The 23,644-nt window shown below is 41.3% G+C and overlaps 1 protein-coding gene across 1 annotated transcript; it reads right to left on the reverse strand.

The window, feature by feature from the left end:
* Window positions 1-1,707: 1,707 nt before the first annotated feature.
* Window positions 1,708-23,232, reverse strand: LOC141756303 (solute carrier family 22 member 6). The gene is made up of 10 exons (XM_074615928.1): window positions 21,751-23,232; window positions 19,708-19,811; window positions 19,361-19,515; window positions 18,220-18,388; window positions 16,797-16,920; window positions 15,323-15,429; window positions 9,447-9,658; window positions 8,937-9,045; window positions 5,069-5,281; window positions 1,708-4,571 (listed from the first exon to the last, which is right to left on the reverse strand). The coding sequence occupies exons 1-10, from the start codon at window positions 22,126-22,128 to the stop codon at window positions 4,487-4,489; spliced, it is 1,656 nt and encodes a 551-aa protein (XP_074472029.1). The 5' UTR covers window positions 22,129-23,232; the 3' UTR covers window positions 1,708-4,486.
* Window positions 23,233-23,644: the final 412 nt, after the last annotated feature.

Here is a 23,644-nt window from a genome sequence, read left to right on the forward strand (position 1 = left end):
ACGTATTTGTTTAGTCTGGGTCTTTACTGTCATATTGTAGTCTCAGTGCTGTGTCAGAGTTTTTTTTTTTTTTAACTTGATCAAAATTAAATTTTATTCACCATGAATAAACTAATAATACAACTAATGAATACTGGCACATACTGTATATCAACTATTAGCAGTTTCATTACAAAACCTAGATCAGCATGAACCTTAATGGGAAATCCATATCAGTCAAACCCCAGAACTTTATTAAGAACTGTGCTATGAATGAAGTCTATTATAGCCTTTACTGCCTTACCAGGCCCTCTGCTAAATGAAGAACCAGTTGCTGCGTGATGTCTGCAGGCTGGTTGCTCAGTGTTGACAGCCAGGCTGCCCTCTGCCAGCTTCCCACAGCTCATAACCTACAGCTGCTCTGACAGAACAGAGTCACACACTGACCCTTACTCGCACGCTGACATCATCCACCCAAATAATGAAACTGATACGGAATTTGAATTAATCAGTTGCTATTTCTGCATATTTTGACTATATAATATATATAAAATATATATATAATCTCATGAAGTAAAGTGGTGATGCTGTTAGTTACACATGTGTCAGACATGTCAAAACGTAGTGATGTTTTCAGTTTCAGCTGTGCTGGACATTTAAAAAAAGTCTACTTTAGTTTCCCCCAGGTCATGTACAGGCCCAGTTTGGGAAGCACTGCAGGCGACCAACAAGCAATTGTTTAACTACATTATACTACAATATTTAGCCATTGCAGCCAGATTATTGTCATCTATTTACACATAATCAATTATTTCTTGGTCGTGTTTAGAAGGTAACCCACAAGTCGCGAAAATGTGCGAAAAATCTCAGGAGATTCGTTGCCCGACGACCTATCCTGACTGTAACCATTGGAGGTCAATACCTAACCTTAACCATTGGAGGTCAATGGTCAATACCTAACCTTAACCATTGGAGGTCATTACCTAACCTTAACCATTGGCGGTCAATGGTCAATACCTAACCTTAACCATTGGAGGTCAATACCTAACCTTAACCATTGGAGGTCAATGCCTAACCGTAACTATTTGAGGTCAATACCTAACCTTAACCATTGGAGGTCAATACCTAACCTTGACCATTGGAGGTCAATGCCTAACCTTGACCATTGGAGGTCAATACCTAACCTTGACCACTGGAGGTCAATACCTAACCTTAACCATTGGAGGTCAATGTCTAACCTTGACCATTGGAGGTCAATACCTAACCTTAACCATTGGAGGTCAATACCTAACCTTAACCATTGGAGGTCAATACCTAACCTTAAGTATTTGAGGTCAATACCTAACCTTAAGTATTTGAGGTCAATACCTAACCTTAACTATTTGAGGTCAATACCTAACCTTAAATATTTGAGGTCAATACCTAACCTTAACCACTGGAGGTCAATACCTAACCTTAACCATTGGAGGTCAATGCCTAACCTTAACTATTTGAGGTCAATACCCAACCTTAAATATTTGAGGTCAATACCTAACCTTAACCACTGGAGGTCAATACCAAACCTTAACCATTGGAGGTTAATACCAAACAATCATCTGTGAAAACAGGTGAAATTAAAAGTTTTGGTGGATGATTTTTTTTTTCAGGCTAATTTGTTCTAAGTGTATAAATAAATAAATAAATAAATAAATAAATAAATAAAGGAACTTAGTAAGATTATCCTGGGAAAACTTTTTTTCCCACCTGTTCTTAAGTCATTAACACATTAGCTACTAGCAGACTCACATCCTGCTGTCAACTTCTCATAATTCATTTGAGCCTTTTCCCACAACAGTGCTTGTGTAACAGAAGGGTACTGCAGAAATTCTGCTAACAAATCTTTATTGTGCAAATAAAGTCAATAAAAACACTTTTCACAGCAATTTGACTCACAGACTTTGGTTCTGCAAAGTCTCTGTATTGACATGTAAAAGTATACAGATGCATCAATACAATGATTTCCCATAACAGCATGTAAGAGCCAAGTCAAACATTTAGACATTTTTACTTAAATCCCTATTTCAAGTAGTAGTTGATGAGCTGTAATACTCACTGTACACCAGCAAGATTCAGCATTTATGTTTTAACGTCCTTCGCGATAAGCTAGCATGACATGTTTGGTACCAGTGGATTCCTTAAGTTTAAAACTGAGCCCGCTACAACCTAAAAATCATAAATTGCGTTAATGCGTTAAAGTAATAAGTGGCGTTAAAACCAACACGTTATATCGGTTAACTTTGACAGCCCTAGATAATAATAATGATTATAATGGTTCCTGATAATACTGGTACTGGGACAGTTAGTTTAATGAGCTTTCACAGGCTGAAGATTCATTTGAGATGCAGCTCAGCACTGTGTGTCAAGTTGTTCTAGTCATAAATCAGAAATAAACATGAATTCATCAATGAATTAAATAATTAAAATAAATTTTAAAAGTGTATACAGGCTTAGAACATGATGATAGAAGTATATGATGTCCATCCCCATGCTCTATTATGTCTCATAAGTTGTTGCAGCAATTTTTGGGTTGATACCATTTGTTACACAGATTTGGTGCTGAATTTAACAATTTTTTTATCACTCGAGAATTAATAAAAATGATCAATAATCCCTCCAAAATACCACATTAAGACACCAAGACCTTGAGGAACACCATAGAAAAAGCCATGCTGTGATTTGGTTTCAAAAACGTTGACATTTAGAGAGATTTCTGCAAGAATTGCATTTTCTGGCGATTGTATGGCGAGCACTTCTGTTGTGTAAACTGCTCAGAAAAAAACCCTAATTGTCAATCTAGCTAGGAAAGCCATCCATCCTCTGAATGCTCTAGGTCTGTAGTTTGTGGCTGTAAAGTTTCATGAGGCTGTGATTATCCTAGAGGTCACAACAGGTCATTTTATACAGAGAGGTCAAGTTTAAAAAAAATGGTCTCACTGCAATGAAATGTCTCCTATGGGGACAAACATCATCACACATGAATACAGTTGGGCTCATTGGATCCACAAGAGTCTCAGCTTTACAGTGATAATCATTCAAATAACTGCATTGTTTTTGCCCCAAACTGCATGTGATTATCATAAAGTGTGCATGTCTGTAAAGGGGAGACTCGTGGGTACCCAAAGAACCCATTTACATTCACATATCTGGAGGTCAGAGGTCAAGGGACCCTTTTGAAAATGGCAATGGCAGTTTTTTCTCGCCAAAATTTTACATAACTTTGGAGTGTTATTCAGCCTCCTTCCCGACATGGGTGGTACAAATGGACTCCTTAGGTTTTTCTAGTTTCATATGATATCCGTACCATCACTCTATAAAAAACCTGCTACAGCCTCGGATAAACAGTAAAGTTGATCGGGTCTCAGAGACAAGCATCCCAACAGAGAAGTGTTTTCTTTGGGAGTGTATCACCTCAGAGTAAGCCGACAGTTGTGTTGGCATAAGAGACAAGGAGCACCTTGCTGCCCACAGAAGGATATACACTACCATGTAGCATGTTGCACCAACTTCCAGAACACAAACAAGATGAGAAAAGAAACAGTTCCCAAACAATGTTCATCAATGTGCTGCTATAACAGCTTCCACTCTTCTAGTTTCAGTCTGTCCACCAGTTGTTGAACCTGCTGAAGGGATTTGCTCCCACAAGAGCATCAGTGAGGTCCAACGCTGTTGTCATTTAGAATCTTCAAGCTTATCGTTTTCGTTTTCACCCATAATTCCTCTCACCAATATCATTTCCAGCAACAGCATGCTGCGGGTTTTCAGCAAAATCTTTATAAAGTGTATTATCACTTTGCCAATGTTGTGCTTCCAGCTTGCTCTGCTGCCCCCCCCAAGTGAACACAAATAATGAATGAATGCAGCTTTTAAGGCCTGAAACATTCTCTGGTAAACCACACTCATTTCAGTCATTTCAAGTGTTGTGTACAAAAATGTGTTTCCTGGGCTTCTTGCGTGAGTTACTGCAGCAAATAGGTGTTATGTAAGAGGATGAAGCTGCCTCCTTTATTTAGCATTTTCATTAGGTTTTGCACATACACCACGGCACCAGTTTAACCAGATTCACCAGTTTCTAGCTATAATGGCTCCTTGAGGACTGAGACTGTCATTTGTATTGTCATACCTACTAGCGTATGGAGTACATTTCATTCTTAACATTACATAAAGTGAGTTATTTTAATTCCACTGACAAAATAAAATAAGATAATGATATTTAACACACTGGAATAAATGCATAGATGTCGTATAAAAACAAACTTGTACAAAAGAGAAGTGAAAAAGGGTAAAAATACTTACACACAAACTGATGGATAACTGTTCAGAATCTGGATATCTGGCAAAGAAGACCCATAAAAACAAAGTCTAATCTGGACTTCAACTGGAAGCACAGACGTTTGCCTTTTTGGAAAAGTCTTGAAAAATACTGACTGCCTCATGAGATGTGAGGTCAAACCGGAGCTGCTGCTGTACATCAGTCCATCCTGATGCCGCTGACGACGTCCGTTTTCCACGGAGGGGTCTCAAAGACGACTGGCTTCACACCGCCATCGTCCTCGCTGAAAAACAAAAGATGGAAACTCAACTTGTTTAAAGAGTGTTTTTTTGTTGCTGAGTTAATGACAAATCTCCCTTTAAGATACATTTTGAACAGATAAAAAATGTGTGATTGATTTGCGATTAAATAATTTAATCAATTGACACCCCTAATAATTTAAAAACTATTAGAGACTATTCTTGCAGTAATTACCTTGAACTCTCATCACCCACTCAGCGAGCTAACATGAGCAAAAACATTCAGAGTTTCTTCAGAGAAAATAGGGGAGATAAAAAGCAAAATGTGTCGTGTTCTAATATCCAAACATTTGACCATTATTTTGGTTGATATACAACTTCCTACCAAAAAACAATTGTTTCATAGTGTAGTAGCTAAACTCCACAAACAAACTCTATTCATCTCTATTGTTTTGGGGCAGAGACAGATATCTCAGTGACAGATACCTCAAAACCTGGACAAATACATCTATCTGTGTTGTTGTTGTTGGTGGTGTCACACCTGAGGTCGGGTCCCTCTATGTCTTCGATGGTGTCAGGCAGGGGCTTGTTGGCGGTCTCAGGTAGCAGCAGGGTGAGGCCAGAGCCCAGCAGAGGGCACAGGCCACAGAGAACCATGGGAGCCTGGGGACTGATGTTCCTCAGAAGGTACAGCATGGGAGCCAGGACCCCTCCAGTCCGGGCGCACATGGAGCCGATACCGATCCCATTCTGTCTGTGAGGGACGGACAAAGAGAGTCAGAACCTAAAAGGCAAAGAAATCTTTGACCTATGTTGATCTCGGTCTGATAGAACGTGTGTAGAACATTTGTTAACATGGACACATTATAATATGCACTAGGGCTGTTAACGCGTTAACGTAAATTCATTTTAATGCCACTAATTTCTTTAATGCATTGATGCAACTTGGGATTTTGGGGTTTTAAAGCTAGAATGAAGATACTGGCATTATATTAAACTACAAACATAAGGAATCCATTGGTACCAATGATGTAAAAGTAGCTTGTCACCAAGGAGGCTAAATAACGCTCCAAACTTATGCTCAATTTTGGCGAGGAAAAACTGGCATGGCCATTTTCAAAGGGGTCCCTTGACCTCTGACCAAAAGATATGTGAATGAAAATGGGTTCTATGGGTACCCACGAGTCTCCCCTTTACAGACATGCCCACTTTATGATAATCACATGCAGTTTGGGGCAAGTCATAGTCAAGTCAGCACACTGACACACTGACAGCTGTTGTTGCCTGTTGGGTTGCAGGTTGCCATGTTATGATTTGAGCATATTTCTTTATGCTAAATGCAGTACCTGTGAGGGTTTCTGGACAATATCTGTCATTGTTTTGTGTTGTTAATTGATTTCCAATAATAAATATATACATACATTTAAATAAAGAAGCATATTTGCCCTCTCCCATGTTGATAAGCGTATTAAATACTTGATAAATCTCCCTTTAAGGTACATTTTGAACAAATAAAATATGTGTGATTAATTTGCGGATTAATCGCAACTAAATATTTTAATCGACTGACAGCCTTAATATGCACATAAACACTGGTCGATGTACAGAAAATTTATCAGCAACTATTTTGATAATCAATTCATCGCTTATGTAATCCTTCAATCTAAACTGACCTAACATGACCTACTTCTAGCTTCTCAATCAGGAGGATGTGCTGCTTTTCTTTGTCTAATGTGATAGCAAATTGAATATCTTTGTTTCAAAGTCATACCTAACCATAGAAGAGGTGGCGATAGACTTAGAAAACGAGAAACATTTTGGATCGTCACTTTAAAGGCTACTGAGCCTCCAGGACTGAATGATTAAGTAGACTTTTTGCCATTCCTGTAATATCCTCTGACTTCCTAAACATCATGTCCAGTGACTGTTGTTTAATCATGTTTCCAGTGTTTTTGTAAAGATCTATAATGGACCCTTAACACCTCCCACATGGTGAAGAAAGCTCAACCAGGGGCCCAGTCCCTCCCAAAGTCCACACTCTGACTCACAGACTTTGAGGCGCATTCCCGCAAAGTCTGTGAGGGTTTAGTGCTGTCAAATCAGTCCCACTGTCAAATCCTCAAGCCTCTCTCGCTGACATTGTGAGTCCCTTTATGAAAACTTTCCGTAAGTCCTTATTTCTGCAGACTCTGCCTGAGGGAATTACCCACAATAATTAACGTTGTGACGTTAAACACAGGGCTACCACGGTTACCAGGGGAAGCCTGGAGGTATAAAAAAAAAAGAAAAAAGAAAAAAAAAAAAAGGTAAACAAAGAGGACGGCACATCGGCGTTCAGCCAGGAGTATTTAAATTTACACAGAATCATTAACATTTTAAGGATTTAAGATGGATGGAGCATAAAAAAACACATAAAATCAGAGGAATGCAGCATCAGACTATATTACACACCTGGTTTATTCATCAAACAGTTCTTTTAATTTTGCCTAATGAAGTTTGACAAAAAGTAAGTTGATTTTTTGACAGTTACCTCTAGTCTCGTAAGGCAAGAGCCTGGAAGATGTTCAAATAGGCAGTAAAAAACGTAAACTATAAAAACCCACAATTGGCATCGTCAAGGTAACATGATATGTCGCAGCAAAGTGCTGTCCTATTGTCATATTTATACCATTACAAGCCCTCGCAGCCTCTCACACTATTTACCAGGTGACGTCAGTCAAGTACCTGAAGGTTCAGGGTTTAAGGGCTTAGGGGAGGACACTGGGTTTGGGCCAGGCTAAACTTCCCTCTCAGCTCCTAATAAACTTTTACAGAAGCACCATAGAAAGTATCGTCTGCTACTGTGCCAGTGTGTGGTATGCCAGCTGCACTGCTGAGAGCCAGAAAGACTTTGTCCGGGTGGTAAAAACTGCACAGAGGATTGTGGGAACTGCGCTTCCAAAACTTGAACACAGTGTATGCTAGTCGTCTAAGTAACAAGGCTATAGCAGCATCAGTCATCAGCATCTTTTATTACGTGTTTTTATCCTTCTTGTTTTTATGTTATTGTCTTGTTGTTATCTCGTTCTATTGCTGCTGTTCACTGAAAGTCACCAAATGTCATTTCGTTGTATGCCTACAATGACAATAAAAGTATCTTGATCTTTTTACATATTAACATTTTTACAACCACTTATCTGGGCATTACACAATACTCCTCGACCTGACAAACTGGGACTAGGGCTGTCAAACAATTAAAATGTATAGTTGTGATTAATCGTAAATGAATCATACATTTTTTATCTGTTCAAAATGTACCTTATAGGGAGATTTGTCAAGTATTTAATACTCTTATCAACATGGGAGAGGGCAAATATGCTTCTTTATTCAAATGTATGTATATATTTATTATTGTAAATCAATTAACAACACAAAACAATGACAGATATTGTCCAGAAACCCTCACAGGTACTGCATTTAGCATAAAATATATGCTCAAATCATAACATGGCAAACTGCAGCCCAACAGGCAACAACAGCTGTCAGTGTGTCAGTGTGCTGACTTGACTATGACTTGCCCCCAAACTGCATGTGATTATCATAAATTGGGCATGTCTGTAAAGGGGAGACTCGTAGAACCCATTTACATTCACATATCTTGAGGTCAGAGGTCAAGGGATCCCTCTGAAAATGGTCATCCCAGTTTTTCCTCACCAAAATGTAGCGCAAGTTTGGAGCGTTATTTAGCCTCATTCGCGACAAGCTTCCATGACATGGTTGGTACCAACGAATTCCTTAGGCTACAACCTAAAAATCACAAGCTGCGTTAAAGAAATTAGTGGCGTTAAAATGAATTTGCGTTAACTCTGACAGCCCTTAGCTAATACATATCACAAATATGGACATCAGCTGTACTATAAAGCATTCTGGCTGGCATTGGACTGTATGTAGACTGTGTTATCTTGCGCTCTGAGGGAGTCAAACTCTTTAACACTGCACATTTAACAGCAGCTGCTCAGTTATGCAGACAGTCTCCTTCTGCCTGAGTCTGCTGAGGACACAGATACGTGTGAATAACAATAACTAAGATAGAGACTTGGAGTGCTCCGTGATAAATGGACAGCATTGTAAAATCAAGACAAGCTACCAAAACGTTATCTATGTTCCATAAAGTCCTTTGCACACCAGACAATAAGTATAGACGGCTGATTGCTTTGAGTCAAATGGCTTTTATGGCATCAAGCCTCGATTACTATATAGCTGGCTTCATTTCAGCATGTACATCACACAGGGTGATAAACCACTGAACGTCGTACAGCATGTCCTAGGCCATACAGGGACATCCAGGACAGGATCAGGAAGCTCAGGAAGCTTCTTGGGAAGCTTTTTAGTCAGGAACACACAGGATAGTTTGGGAGGGAAACACTCACCTGATGACGGTGGGGAACACTTCAGCTGAGTAGACGTAAATAATGGAAAGAGAGGCTGTGATCCCGAACTTCCCAATCATGGCCAGCGCGGTTTTAATGGCGGACAGTTCTAGAGGAGAGGGCAAAGAAAAGTGAGGGGGAAGCTTCTGACGCAGACTGGAAACATGGAAAATCATGGAACATGAAAACCAGCATATTTCCCACCTGCCAACTACATTTTTAGACTAGTGTTGATAAAATGAGAAGAGTCACCAGCCACAGTAAAAATGTACCACCTTTATTGGGTGGTGTTAAAGCAGCAGTAGGCAAAGCCTGAAATCAGAGCCATGAGGAGGTGTAGAAGTCTAGTTTTCACTTGAATTACAATATGCTGAAAGGTTATTATGGAATTTTTGCTCAATGATGCCAAAAGATATTCTGCCTACTGCAGCTTTAATTTCCCTGTTTGGACAATCTACGAGGAGGTCTACAGGATGCAGCTGAGCTGTACATGAGCATGCGTGTCCATACCACTGGGGATAAAGATGGTCAGCAGGCAGGCCGTGCCGCCCACAGTCAGAAAGGCTAGCTGGGAGATCTTGCGGGAGCGGTTGAGGGTGAACAGGGTGATGGTGCGTGCAGGCATCTCTACCAGGCCAAAGATCATCTGGGTCAAATAGATGTTCATTCCAAAGTCAGAAATGTTGAGAGACAGGCCGTAATACACGAGCACGTTGGCGAACCTGAGACAGGTGGGAAGAAGTAGAAATATAGCATCATTTTGGAGGACACTTTAAAGGTCACCTATTATGCAAAATGCACTTTTCCATGTCTTTTAAACATCAATATCTGTCCCCAGTGTGTCTACAGGCCACCATAGTATCATAAAAGACCATCCTCTCTCTTTTTCTCCTCCTCCGTTTGTCCGGAAATGGGTGCAGAAAAAAAATTCGCTTTTTTCCTTGTATTCTGACGTCATTAGAGAATGCAAGTCACGTGAGGGTTTCCTGGTCGAACCAGAGCAGAACCCTTCAGTAGCTGACCCCGCCCCACAGCGCGTCACTGTCTCTCCTCCTCAACCGAACTTGAGCAAAGTAGCTCCTACAGTTAGTCTGTACTCCCATCATCTAAATATAACATGTTCTTTCACAAAGGCTTTATGTAATTACACTGTTTAAACAGATGATATTTATATATTATATATATTTGATGTCATGCATGTAGCAGAGTACAGGTAGTAAATAGTGACTTGTAAGCAACACAACACATTTCTGTTTCACAGTCAAACTTTATTTGAGTTGACAGATGACAATATTAATTATTCACAGCATTTGTAATCATCTCACCTGTTAGTTAGTTATGTTAACATGGTACAGGAGAAAGTCTTCAGCTCTGGTAAACTATGGTAAGCTAAGCTCCGGTGGTCTGTAGTCATGGTAACACAGAGACAGCTACTACTGTAAATAATATACCATTACTCTGATCTTCCATACATTTATCTTTTAGCAGAAATAATGAACTGACTACTGTTTCACATCTTCTATTTTCCACCCTGATGGTCGCTGTGTTTACACACCGTGTCATAGCGGTAGCATGTAGCTAACCCGTTAGCATGTAGCTACATGCTAACGGGTTAGCTACATGCTAACGGGTTAGCTACATGCTACCGGGTTAGCTCTGTATCTCCATGTAAACAGAGCCATCTGCTCTCAGCTGTCTGCTCTCCTCTGGGATGATTCTGTCGGTCATTTCTCACAGATGGATCTGTAAAGACAGACGTAAAACAGAGTGTATGTTTACGGTTTACAGAGTTGATGCATGAGGTAAACACTGAGCTAACTAACAGAGATATAAACAGCATTATTTACCTGAGAGAAACCGTCAGGAAAACCTGGAATCTGGACCGCAGATGTTCATCATGTGTCGCCGATTTCTGATCAGATTCCTCCGGTAACGTGCGCTGGGTGAAGTTTCTGGTTTATAAACTTTAAAGTGGTTTATAAACTTTATTCTAGCTGCTATCTCTCCACTCGTGTCTCTCTCTCTCTCTCTCTCTCTTCTCCGGGAGGGACGGGGAGGGTGACGCTGTTGTTGAGGACGTTTGATTGACAGAAAACGCTGACCAATCAGAGCAGAGTGGGAGGAGACAGAGGCTACAGACACAGAAATCAGCACTTTTGGAAATGGGCTGAAACAGAGGTTATAGAGACATGCTGGAATGCATGATCTGATTGTTTTTTTGAAAAAAAAACTTCAGAGACATGGTTTGGAGGTGTCTGAGACCTATAATAACTAGTTTAAATGGAGTATAATATGTGACCTTTAATGCCCTTCATATAGATGTGTAACCTCGTTCTTCATCATATAACCAAAGCACTGTCCCTGTATTCAGCAGACAGGTGAGACTAGATCTCCCTCTGATGTTGCAATGGAACCAACAATTGACTTTCACTTCTTAGAAATACACGTTCTCCGGCTGGAGGGGATGTTCCCGATGCGTACTATCTGGTTTCTCTGTGAGAGAGTCCAGAATACAGTTACAAAGGGAGGTGTTCAGGCCCAGGGGACCCAACTTCCACAGCAGCTCTTGGGGGTGATTGTGCAGACTTCCTGGTGGGCGTGTCGTTCATGGCTTTGAACAGTACATGTTCATAGGCGGCAGCTTCCTTGAACATTTCTCCCCACAGGTGGAAATTATTTTCCATAGCAATGCACTTGTCAGACACCAACACACACAACAGCCCACAGTAACAACAATACAACAGGGACAACAACAGAAAAAGACGGACAGCAGTACACACTGAGGCCTATTCAGCGACGCCTGTTGTTTAAGGCGGCTATGACTGTCGGTATCAAGCTTTTCCCAAAGCGAGCCCCGTTGCACCTCAGTGTTCTGTACCGGTGCCCGGAGCCGGGCATTATGGTAAAGTGGAGATTGAGTGGGTGTGTGACGTCCTGTGCTATTGAGATTGCAATGCGTACGATGCCTTTGTTGTTTAGTTCTGTGAGGTTGGGTGTGGGGAGACCAATTATCCCGGCAGCATTGTTGGTTATGCGTGTGAGTTTTGGCCAGTTAGTGACGGCTAACATGTTAAAAAGCAGGTGGAACAGTAGAGTAGGATGGGCTGGATAATGCTCTGGTACAGCAGTAGGAGGAGATGGGGGGGGGCAACATAAAGTCCTTTAAGTTTGCGGATGACTGATAGTCTTTGGTGGCTCCTTTTTTGAATGTCATTGGTGTGTTGGTCAAACCTGAGTTTATTGTCCAGAGTCACTCCGAGGTATTTAACGCTGTCAACTACTTCAACTGTTTGGGCACGGATGATAACGGGGTGCTGAGGATCGATTAGTATTTCCTTTGTTTTGCTGACGTTGAGGTGAAGATGGTTGTCCCCACACCACTGAGGTCTTGTAGGGCTGAGGTAGCTTCCAGCCGGCCACTCTGGTCTGCTTCAAAACCAGTTTAACCCGTTTAACAACTGGTCTGTAAAGAGGAGTTAGTATCACAGAGACATGGTAAGAGTAGCCTGAGGTGGGGGCGGGGGGCGGCCTTGTAGGAGTGTCAGATGTTTGTTTAAGCCAGGTCAGGGATGTCCACTCCTCTGGTTACAAAGTTTACATGCTGATACAAATTCAGCAAGACAGTTTGGAGATCTGCGTGGTTATTAAACCTGTCTGCTTTGATAAATGAACCTCTTTAATATTTAATAATTTATATTATTCAACAGCTGGTCTGGTTATTAGTTTGCTGTTCTGTTTTTCTCAGGTTTTGTTAAAAAGTGTTTGTTTTTTTGTGGAAGAAAAAAAAAGTTTGGACTCCCAACCCAAAGTTAACTGCAAACACTTTTTTTAAATACACATACAGGGTTTATAAAAACAAAACTCACACTGAATTGTTATGATCATATTTGCAATGTAGCACTGAAGCAAGTTTTACCGTTGCCATGGCAAATAACATTTGTTTTAATGTAGACTAGAGCTTGAAGAATCAATAAAGACACTTTTAACAGGGAAGCCTGCACATGCACAAAGTCACACATGCCGTGCTTGAAGTAGAAAAAAATAATTGCCGGTACTCCTCTTACTCACATGTTGGTGTGTGTGTGTGTGTGTGTGTGTGTGTGTGTGTGTGTGTGTGTGTGTCGGCTGCTATCAGCAATATCTTGCAACTTATTCCTATTTATTAATTATTTCTTTAAGCATATTTTCTTTAGACCTTCTTATTAATATTATATTCCATTTCTGCCAATAGATCCCTCTAATTGTTACACACTGGTCCTTTAAAGCTGAAGTAGGCGAGATTGGAGCAAATATGATTAAAAAAAGTTTTTTTTTTATATAACCTTCGCTATATCCTGACAGTAGTACATGAAACAGGTCATCTGACAAAAATCATGTGTCTCTGTGTCCTCTGGTGCTCCTAACGGCATCTGCAAGATTTCACAGACCGCAAGGTCTCACTGCTCACCTCAGGTGACAAGACAGGCAGACGCAAGTGCTTGTCTGCCTTGCGGCATGGAAACGGCTTCTGTGCTCTACAGTGTGCTGTCTTACGCTCCAGGGATGACATATTTTTGTAGGCCAACCAGGAAGTTAGCATTGCCCTGGTTCCCTCGACAAAAAGCCAATGGGATTGTTCCATTGAGTTTTGGATTACTGCAGAAAATAAACTCTGTGGCAAACAAACGTTTATGATACTTACATGTTTTGTTCAGCAAGATAATCTTCACAAATGAACACCACTTTTATGATTTTTGAAGCATGAATGCAATCGCCAGAAGTAAAATGCTAACGTTAGGCTTATACAAACTATGCCACGGTCGCATGGGCGCGAGTATACACAACAAGACTGTAAAGGAGGACGAGTCGGCGTGATGACATTTAGTAGTCTCATTTAGCCACTTGTTAGTGTGATGGAATTTTGTATTAATTCCTCTCTTCAGAGTGTTTGTCAGAGTGTCCCTCTGTTGAGATTATTGGGTTGGAGTCCTGTCTAGAGGAGCCACCGTTATCTGTACAGCTGTGTCTGTAGTGGGGACGGTAGAGCCAGTCGCTAGGGCAACCAGGGTCAGAGATGCCAGAGGAACGGAGTAAGTCAAAACATGATATGGGTAACACACTGAGCACCAGGGAGGAAGGGCAGAGTTGTGAGGCCTTCACGCAGTGAGCACCTCAATGTGGAGACCTGACAATTTTTCCTTCATCAAGCTTCAATAAACCTTCTGTGTAAGACATCATCAGCTCCAGGGCCTCTTCCTTCCTATAAGTTAACTCGTGTATCAAATATTCCATCACAGTTAGCAACCGCCTTTTTTAAGACACATATAGGCTTCAAAATCCATGAGTGGAATATTTATTGATGAATTTCATGTCATAGAACAAAACGTTAAAATCTCTTCAGATGGTGTTAACCACAGACCTTATTTCAGGCATCTAACTAAAAACCCATTGACTTCCAGACAAGGGAACAGGAAGTGCTAAAATGCTAACTCATTTCTGGGTTTTAGGACTCATTCCTGTAACACTCTCTAGGCTACATATCTACAGACTATCAGACTAGTCACGGGAAGTGCATTATTATCATACTGTTGCTGATGTGTCAGTGTTTTTGTTCCGCTGCTTTGTACGGAGCTGACACCTAACCGCTCGCTCTGTCTCATCCCCGGCTCTCTGAAGCCCCGTGCCCCGCTGTTGTCTGCCAAAAGCAGCGGTGCCGGCGGCACGGATGTCCCCGTGGACCGCCGGTACAATAACCTTTTATTTTGATGTTAATAAAATGTACCCGAATTCACGAATATGTAGGATATCACTACTGACATTCATGTAATATTACGTCAGAACGTCTGCTGTATTAGCCGTGTGTTTAGTACGTGTTTGTTTGCCTATAGAGTGGGGAAGTGAGATCGGATCGTGTGAACAGATGGGTTAGAGCTGTCCACTTGTGATCGGATCACTCAGGACGCATGTTAATGCCAGGTGTGAACAGGGCCTTAGGAATGTGGGAGGGCAACAAAACTCTAAGTGTCCCTCAGGTTACACACGGGGACTACGGAGTTCTGCTGTTTGGGTGTGTCATTGTAAAACACTAAAAAATACAAATAAAATAGTCTTACTGTAGCACTACAGGATAACAATTACTGCTGAGTAGACAGACCTCTTGAACTGATCCAAGAGTATATCTATTGTGAGCACACTTGTAGTACTGTTCAGTACAGGCACAGTTATCAGACCAGTGGCGTTCTACCCTACATTGCCAAACTGTATCAACTCTGTAAAGCTTTTTTGTGTGTCAGATGTTGGCTTTACATGGACATAAGGCCAAAAATGCTGGAGAGACAAGAATGTATTTTCAGATTCAGATATAAACACGGATATAAAGAGAAAGGGAATTCTCTGCTCATACTCACCAGAGATAAAAAACAATCAAGGACTGCTTCCTCATTTTTGGGGTTCGAATAAGGTCTACGAATGAGTATTTTTTCTTCACCTCAGTTTTCTCCTCAATGTTATAGACCTGGTGAAACAGGGAGTAAGAGACTTTGGAGTTAGGGTAATAAAGTGACAAAACACAGCACTGCTGAAGTAGTTTGCATGTATAAATGATATTGACTTATGGAAACAGTTATGCAAAGTAATAATGGTTAATTCAGAGTGATGTCATGCAGTTAGTACACTCTCACTGCTACTAAAGGAAGAGGAGCTATTCAGCACTTATTCGGCAAAGATATATGTTTCATAAATACGTTTCATATCAGGCTCGTATTACACTTGCAGAAACGCACAATGCCACGTGGTTAACGTTGTGAAACGATTGGTTAGGTTTAGGCAACAAAACTACTTGGTTAAGGTTAGAAAAAAGCTCATGGTTTGTGTTAAAATAAGAACGTAACAACCGAAACAACGCAACTAGTGTAAATAACTAACAACCGGCCTTAGTGGACTTTCTCACGTAAGCAAATCTAACAAATCTAACAATCATAGACTGTACATAAGAAGGATCGTAGTCACCGTGACGTCAGCCATTGGTTTGTGGCCTGTCAATTAAAAAGGTAGCCACGCCCTAAAGCATCCCCTGCTTTATGGTCTATTTGTCTCTAAATGGGACCATAATTTACTAAATGAACATCATGCTGTATTGAAGAAGACTTGAAACTAGCAATTGAGACCATAAACTCATGTTTACAATGTTTACAATGTTTACTGAGGTAATAAATCAAGTGAGAAGTAGGCTCATTTTCTCATAGACTTCTATACAATCAGACTTCTTTTTGCAACCAGAGGAGTCGCCTCCTGCTGGCTGTTAGAGAGAATGCAAGTTTAAGGCACTTCAGCATTGGCGTCACTTCTCAGACCTCAGATTTCCCCACTGTGCACACCCTGCGCATTGACTGGGGCTTACGCAACAAGTGTAAACTCAGCGTTGGCACAGCAGTGTCCTGGGTGAAAGTCCTGTGTTTGTTGGATCCATCCACCACCCCCTGTGGACTTTCTTGCTCTTTATACTCCTTATACCCCATAACCTTTAATAATGGCCGCTCCATATGTCACTTACTCTGCGCGTCACTTGTTGTAATACGTCAATTGCTCTACTTGAATGCAGAAAAGTCCACATTAAAAGAAAACAAAACGCAATCAAGGTATCCGTGGTTTGCAGAAAACGTACAATGGCAACAAATTTCGTGCCGACTAGGCTGCTACAAATCATGATTAATTAATCAATGCTACCTTTTGCTTGTATTTGTGTCATTTTCTGTAGAGGCTTACAACTTCAGTTCTAGCTGTGATGGGTATTCGTAATTATTGTTGACATTTTGAAAAGATTGAATCAAAGATACCTATAGACTAGTAAATATAAATAATAAAAAAATGTTGCATCTCTACCTGGCACATCTCCAAATCTTTGGTGAGCGGTTTCCCATTCATCTTTGCTGCTTTCTGGATCAGTTCCCATGCTTCCTCCTTTCTGTTATTGGCCATTAACCAGCGAGCTGACTTTGGCAACACCCTAAAAATGTAAAGACAAATTGCTCAGGTGACCTACTTAAAAAACACTTTCATAGACATTTCACACTGTGGATGAATTGATTTATTATAGCAAGAAAAAGGATAACACTTAAAAACTTAATGCAGCCATTATTCAGGTTTGTTCGACAAGTAAAAATGAGTGCTTTCTTCCTTCATGTCAACATAGACACATAGGTAACGCTGCTCGTTGTTAATGCTAGCTACCCCACTCGAGGGACAACTCTCTCACCGATCTTGGCTGGTTTTATTGGATTTTACCTGATTGTGAAATCAGGTAAAATCCAATAAAACCAGCCAAGACACCGTTTTATTCGCTCAACATGCATCTCTCACCACTGCTACGCTGATGATACGCAGCTGTATTTTTCAGTTAAAGCCAAACGACATGGTTGGTATTTAGGACTGACCCGAATGCTTCGAAGCTTCGACCGTTGCCATGGTATTCAACATCCAAATCACTATTTGAATGCTTTGTTTTTTATATTTTTTATGTATAAGTATGTAATAATAAAGTATAAATCACAAAATAGCTCATTAAATAAGGAATAATCCCACATTATTCATATTCATTATTAATTATTATTAGTTATCCTCAGACAGATATTGCTCTTTGTTGTATGTTTAGGTGAGTGTGTGTGTAGTCTGGCTGCTATAAAGCAATGGATGGCACTTAATTTCCTTCAGCTAAATTCAGTCAAAACAAGGTTTTTCTTATTGGTCCTGATAAGTATGTCTCTGACCCTGACAAACCCTCCACAAGAAACCTGATTGTAATCCTTGTCTAGAATTTGAACTTTGACCCACACATGAACAAACCTGTCCTAACATGCTTTTTCCAACTTTGGAACATCACAAATCCTGTTTTTTTGTATAAGTGACCTTTCTTTATATCGCTGTACATGTAGGTTTCTTATTTTTCTGTATCCGTGTTCTGTGAAGCACTTTGTAACTTTGTTTCAAAAGGTGCTTTAGAAATAAAATCTTACTTAACTATAAGTAAGATTTAAAGCAAGAGGCACACAGAGGGATTCTCCTCAAAGTAGGTCTTTACATTTTCCCCTTACTGCCACACTAAAAGTAGAGGAATTTGGCACCAAACATGCATGACGTGGAGCATTCGCTACACATTCTGTTTTCAATCATAGGGGGATGAAAAGGGATCTCCATCATAGACTTTAACAAAGCACAACACAACCCAGGCTGCCTGTGATTGAGTTTGAAGATACTGGCCGACAATACTACACTGCATCAAATCTGGGTCACGCTGCTGCTCACCCACCAGATGTAAACGATGAAGAGGAAACTGGGCGCTGAGATAGCCAGCTGCAGTTTACGCCAGTCTCTTATGAGGTACGCCACTCCGGCCAGCAGAATGTAGCCAAAGCCGAAAAAGTAGTCGGTGATTATGCCGGCCAACATCCGCTGCTTGGATCCTGTCCATTCTGTGCCTGTAGGAGACACAATCAGGACAGGGACCGATGAATTACACGTCATACTGTATGTACATATAACTATTTAACAAACTACATATATAATTATGTAGCCCAGTCCAGTCCATAATAAGCCACCATCAGGGTTGTTTCCTCAGACTTAACAAAGCTCGTCCAGAGCCACAGAAGACATTATACAACTGTTTTCACAGAATTAGTAGAATTTCTCATTACTAGTAGGGCCTTTGGGGGAAAATCAGTGTTCAGACTGTTCCTTTAAGATTTTTTTTTTTTAACCCTGGTATATTCATCCATCTCTATAGAGTGCTCCAGGATTGAGTCCTAAATCCGGAAATGAGTTAGCATTTTATCACTTCCTGTTCCCTCGCCTGGAAGTCAATGTGTTTTTAGTTAGATGCCTGAAATAAGGTCTGTGGTTAACACAAGCTGAAGAGATTTTAACGTTTTGTACTACGATAGAAAATGTGTCCCTGAATATCCCATTTGGGAATTTTGAAGCCATTTTGTGTCTTCAAAAAGACGGTTGCTAACAAGTGGCTAAATGAGACTACTAAACGTCATCACGCCGACTCGTCCTCCTTTACAGCCTCGTTGTGTATACTTGCGCTCATGCGACCGTGGTGTAGTTCTTTTATAGCGTAACGTTAGCTTTTTACTTCTGACGATTGCATTCACACTTAAAAAATCATAAAAGTGGTGTTCATTTGTCGAGATTATCTTGCTGACCAAAACGTGCAAGTATCATAAACGTGTGTTTACCACAGAGTTTATTTTCTGTAATAATCCAAAACCCAATAGAACAATCCCATTGGCTTTTTGTGGAGGGAACCAGGGCGATGCTAACTTCCTGGTTGGCCTACAAAAATACGTCATCCCTGGAGCACTCTACACACAAAATAGAGTTACAGTATTTAAACATTTTAAAACAGACTGCCTTTTTTTCAAACTTCTCTCTGGCGAGACACTGACCTAGGACAAAGGCATTCATGATGACTCCAGAGATGGATGTTCCAACTACAAAGCGAAGCGCGATGTAGACGTAGAAATTGGGGGCGAAAGCAGCGGCAACCCCAAAGACGGCCTGGATGGCCAGGCTAATGAGAATGATGATCCTGCGACCGTACCTGGAACAAGTCAAGACAATTCATTCCATGTGAAACAAAACTTGAATGTTGTGCTGATGCATAATTCTAAGACAGCACATGATGAATTAAGAGTAACAGTTCTAGAAAGTAATGCATAAGACAGATCCTAAGTAGTAAGGAGTCATCTATTAAATCGTGCTCTGAAGATGGATGGGTGTCAAAAAAACGTACTTATCAGCTAAGCTCCCAAACACAGGAGCTCCAACTAGGAGGCCAAACATGTACATGGAGGAGCCCAAGGTGTTCAAGCTGGCACTATCACAGACCAGGTCCCACTGCAAGAAGCACAGACAAGTATTTCAATGAAAACATTTTTCATTTACCTGCTCAGTCTGAGAACTAAATCCTGAAAATCAAGTGTGGCAACACCTCACAACTACTATCCAGATTGCCATGAATTTTGGTCCGTATATTCATCTTACCCAGAGGGTAATTCCATTCCATTCGTTTTTGTGACCCCCTGACCTTTCTTTTAGTGCCAGGTGTGGTCCAAACACCTAAACGTTTTGGCCCACACCAAGGACTCTCAAAAACTCAAAAAGCCGGATCTCCATGGAATTAACAGTGAACATTTGTGTTCCTCAGAGGATGACTCATAGTGAGTAGGTTCTCCCTGATATTTCTTATTATACCACCATTAGGCCGGTCTTCTCCGCCCTCTCCATATCAGGTTCTCTGGGAGATCCATAATCACACGTCGCAGCACCAGCGTTTTTGTGCCGGTCCTCATAAGCTGTAAACAATGTGTAACCAATGTGGAAAGCATCTAGACGAGCCCACGCACGCCACAGAAGGAGGTGAGAACGACGCTGCTGTAATTTATCAACACAATACAGTCCTTCACGACCCTTTTGTAAAATAATTAGTGACCTGTTCGTCATAACTTGTTTTAGTTGTGAACACATATAATCAATGGAACATTATTTAAAAGCTTTCTGAATCTGCAAAAATTGTGCTGTATCATTAAAAGTTGCATATCTACAGATGGGGACCATTTGCAACAATAGAACAAGCATATTGTGTCCATTACTACCACCCACGTTAGCTTTGGGCCAATAGAAACTCGGATATGATTGTGACACAACACGTCAATCTGTCATGAACCCAACAGCTAGCTAGCTAGTTGGCGAGCATGGAGAAATATTTGAGTCAGTCCATATTGTCAAGTGACGCTAAGCCCAAACTAGCTAGATTGAGAAAATATGACGACAGTTATATCGAGCGACAGCGACGGGAGACCAAAAGACTTTGGCCAATCACAGGTCATTTCAGAAAGAGAAAGGGTTTCTATTGGCTGTGCTCCGGTTGGTGGGCGGTGCTTGGTATTTCCTCAACTGATCTCAACATGGCTGCCGGGTCACAAACTTTCTCATTTTACAGCTAAACAAGATGATTCTGAAAACATTTGAGGAGAGAAATAGGCATTACAGTGACAGAATATTGACTCATATTTGATCTGCGCTGCCTAGTTTGACCGTTTGATTTGTGTTCGCGAGTGATTGACAGCTGCTCAGAGACGGCAGCTGGACGGCAGACTCCAGATCAGCTCTTACTGCTTGTTTTCCTCCGGTCAGTGAAATCTTGCAAATGCTGTTAGGAGCACTGGAGGACACAGAGGCCCATGATTTTTTTTCAGATTCCCTGTCCCTTGAATTACTGCCAGGATATAGTGATCGTTTTATAAAAATAACTTTTTTTTTAATAATATTTGCTCCATTTCTACCCACTGCTGCTTTAAGGTTGAATAGTTTTAGAGCACAAATAGTTCCGATGGCACCCGAGAGTTAAGGGTTCTTAAATTATTCACAGCTGGGACATTATAGAGCGCCGCACATTTTCCCATCAAAGGCTATACTGGAGGACTGGCCAACTTCCAGAAATTTCTAAATCAACTGCAGATCTGCCTGTAGCTGAACCGTCACATTTCCAACTGCTTTGTCCAATCACATCATTTTGGTCATGTAACAGCTCCGGCTGCCCACCCCTCAGTGTTACAAAACACAACAGGGTGTGTGGGCAGGCCGGAAGATGCCTGCGCTGCAGGAGTCCATTTCTGAAAACCTCACTGTGTTTACATGTCTCAGGTGTCACCATAAAACAAGCCCCTCCACATTCCTTACCTGCATGGAGTCCTCAAACACATCTGGTGAAAACATAGATTTTCAGTAAATTCAAATCCTGAATTGAGAGGCTGCCAGTTGGTTTTCCACTCACCTCAGTTACTATGGTGCTTTGGAAGGTCTCAGTGCTGTACTCCCACCCCCCCTGGCATCTCCCAGTAGGGTGTCCATCACCAAGAGCTGCAGCACCGCTGTGGTTCAAGGGAAACACGCAGGACAGCTCAGGCCGGCCATCAGGGGCGGACAGACGGCTGAAGTTGTAGTTCAAAGAGGACGGAGCGCCCGCCGAAGGCCTTGAGGGGCGGCATAGATGCAGAGGAACGGCCCCAGTGAAGACAGAGACCAGCATGTGGAACGCCAGAAAGATCTGAGGTAGGCAGATCCATACATACAAGATCTTCTGGAACTTCCCAAAGCCTCCAATTTGACAGAGGATTTGATCAAAGTTAATTTTTTCTGGCACTGAAAACATGCTGCCCTGTAACTGATCAGGTCTGACTCAGAGAGGTCAAAAGTGCTCCAAAAATGGAGATGCACAAGCAGATAGAGGCAGAGGGTGTCAGTCAAATGTCTGAGATAAATGACTGGAGTAAATGTCTGCACCACGCTTATGATTAACAGGTAGAGACCGTGTCCTCATTCAGATGCAGTCACTCCTGAGTTGTTGTGCTCCAGTGGGAGAGCAACCTATGGCTATCTACATCTGACTGTGCGGCTCTCTGAGAGGGACTAGGAACTACAGCTGGAGGGAGGTGTTTGCTCTGCGTGGGAGGAGCTGCCATATGATGATGGCTCAGCTGCTGCCCCTCCTTCTCTCACTCAAAAAGTTCCATAACATAAGGTTTAACTTAACTCATATAGACTTTATACCAAGAGTTTGTGGCCATCTCTTGGTTGAGACAAAGACTGAAGGACTGAAGTATCAAAATAGTGTAAAATCACCTTTACACTGACATAAACTTCTCATGTTTACATTGAGGAAATGCAAAGGTATCATATGGCATTTGTGTTTCAGCTGTCAAGCTGGTTCCATTGTTCTCAGCGGGACGTTAACACCGGCTGAAAGACATGCACATTCCAAATGGTATTTAGTTATTCATTTGAAATGGGATGCCATTTGGGGAATTTCTAAGCTGGTGACACAAAAGACAAACACGCCAGGGAGGGATATTCATTATTATGCTCTGGCCACTATCATAAATCCCATTCCTCTGCCTTATTAGATCATTACTTGCCATGAGCTACTGTTGTGTAGTTTGACTTGTGATTCTTTCTCCAGGGAAGTGAGCCTCGCACTGGCACAAAGCGGACCTCACTATCAAAGCCATTCAAAATCCTGGACCGGAGAGCTCCCCCAGGGGTAATCTGAGAGGACTGACGTCTGGCATTATTTGGTGAGGTGTGGGGCTCCAGTGTTCATGTGTGGAGCGTCAACACATGGAATCCTATTCGAGGGTTTGTGTTTCCAAAGCAGAAAAAGATGATCTGAAAAGATACTAAAGAGAAATTTTACGAATACAATCAACTAGGTGGCAACTCGGCACATACCGACCCACAGGGCAAAAACAAGATCTCCCATTCAGTGCCAGTAAAGAGTGAGTGCTGCATGATGCAAAACAGGGTGTTTAGAATATATATATATATATATATTACACCATAGGTCCTGATTGAAATACACCAAAACTAGGACTGTCCAAGTTAATGCAATAATAACGCCTTAAGGCAAATTTGTTTTAATGCCACTAATTTCTTTAAGGCATTAACGCAACTTGCAATTTTAAGGTTGTAGCGGGCTCAGCTATAAAGCTAGAGTGAAGATACTGGTATCATAGAAAACTAGAAAACTTAGAATCCTAGCTTGTCAAGAAGGAGGATAAATAACGCCCCAACCTTGAGCTACATTTTGGTGAGGAAAAACTGTCATGGCCATTGTCAAAGGGGTCCCTTGACCTCTGACCTCAAGATATGTGAATGTAAATGGGTTCTAC

The sequence above is a fragment of the Sebastes fasciatus genome, chromosome 18 (assembly GCF_043250625.1).
Source record: "Sebastes fasciatus isolate fSebFas1 chromosome 18, fSebFas1.pri, whole genome shotgun sequence".
NCBI lineage: Eukaryota > Metazoa > Chordata > Actinopteri > Perciformes > Sebastidae > Sebastes > Sebastes fasciatus.

Excerpts from the sequence above, each read along its gene's own strand:
- LOC141756303 (XM_074615928.1), bottom strand. The coding sequence starts at position 22,128 with ATGTTTTCAGTGCCAGAAAAAATTAACTTTGATCAAATCCTCTGTCAA. Across the intron at positions 18,389-19,360 it reads CATGAATGCCTTTGTCCTAG|GCACAGAATGGACAGGATCC; the intron begins GTCAGTGTCTCG and ends TGTCTCCTACAG. Across the intron at positions 9,659-15,322 it reads TTGATTGTTTTTTATCTCTG|GTTCGCCAACGTGCTCGTGT; the intron begins GTGAGTATGAGC and ends CACCTGTCTCAG.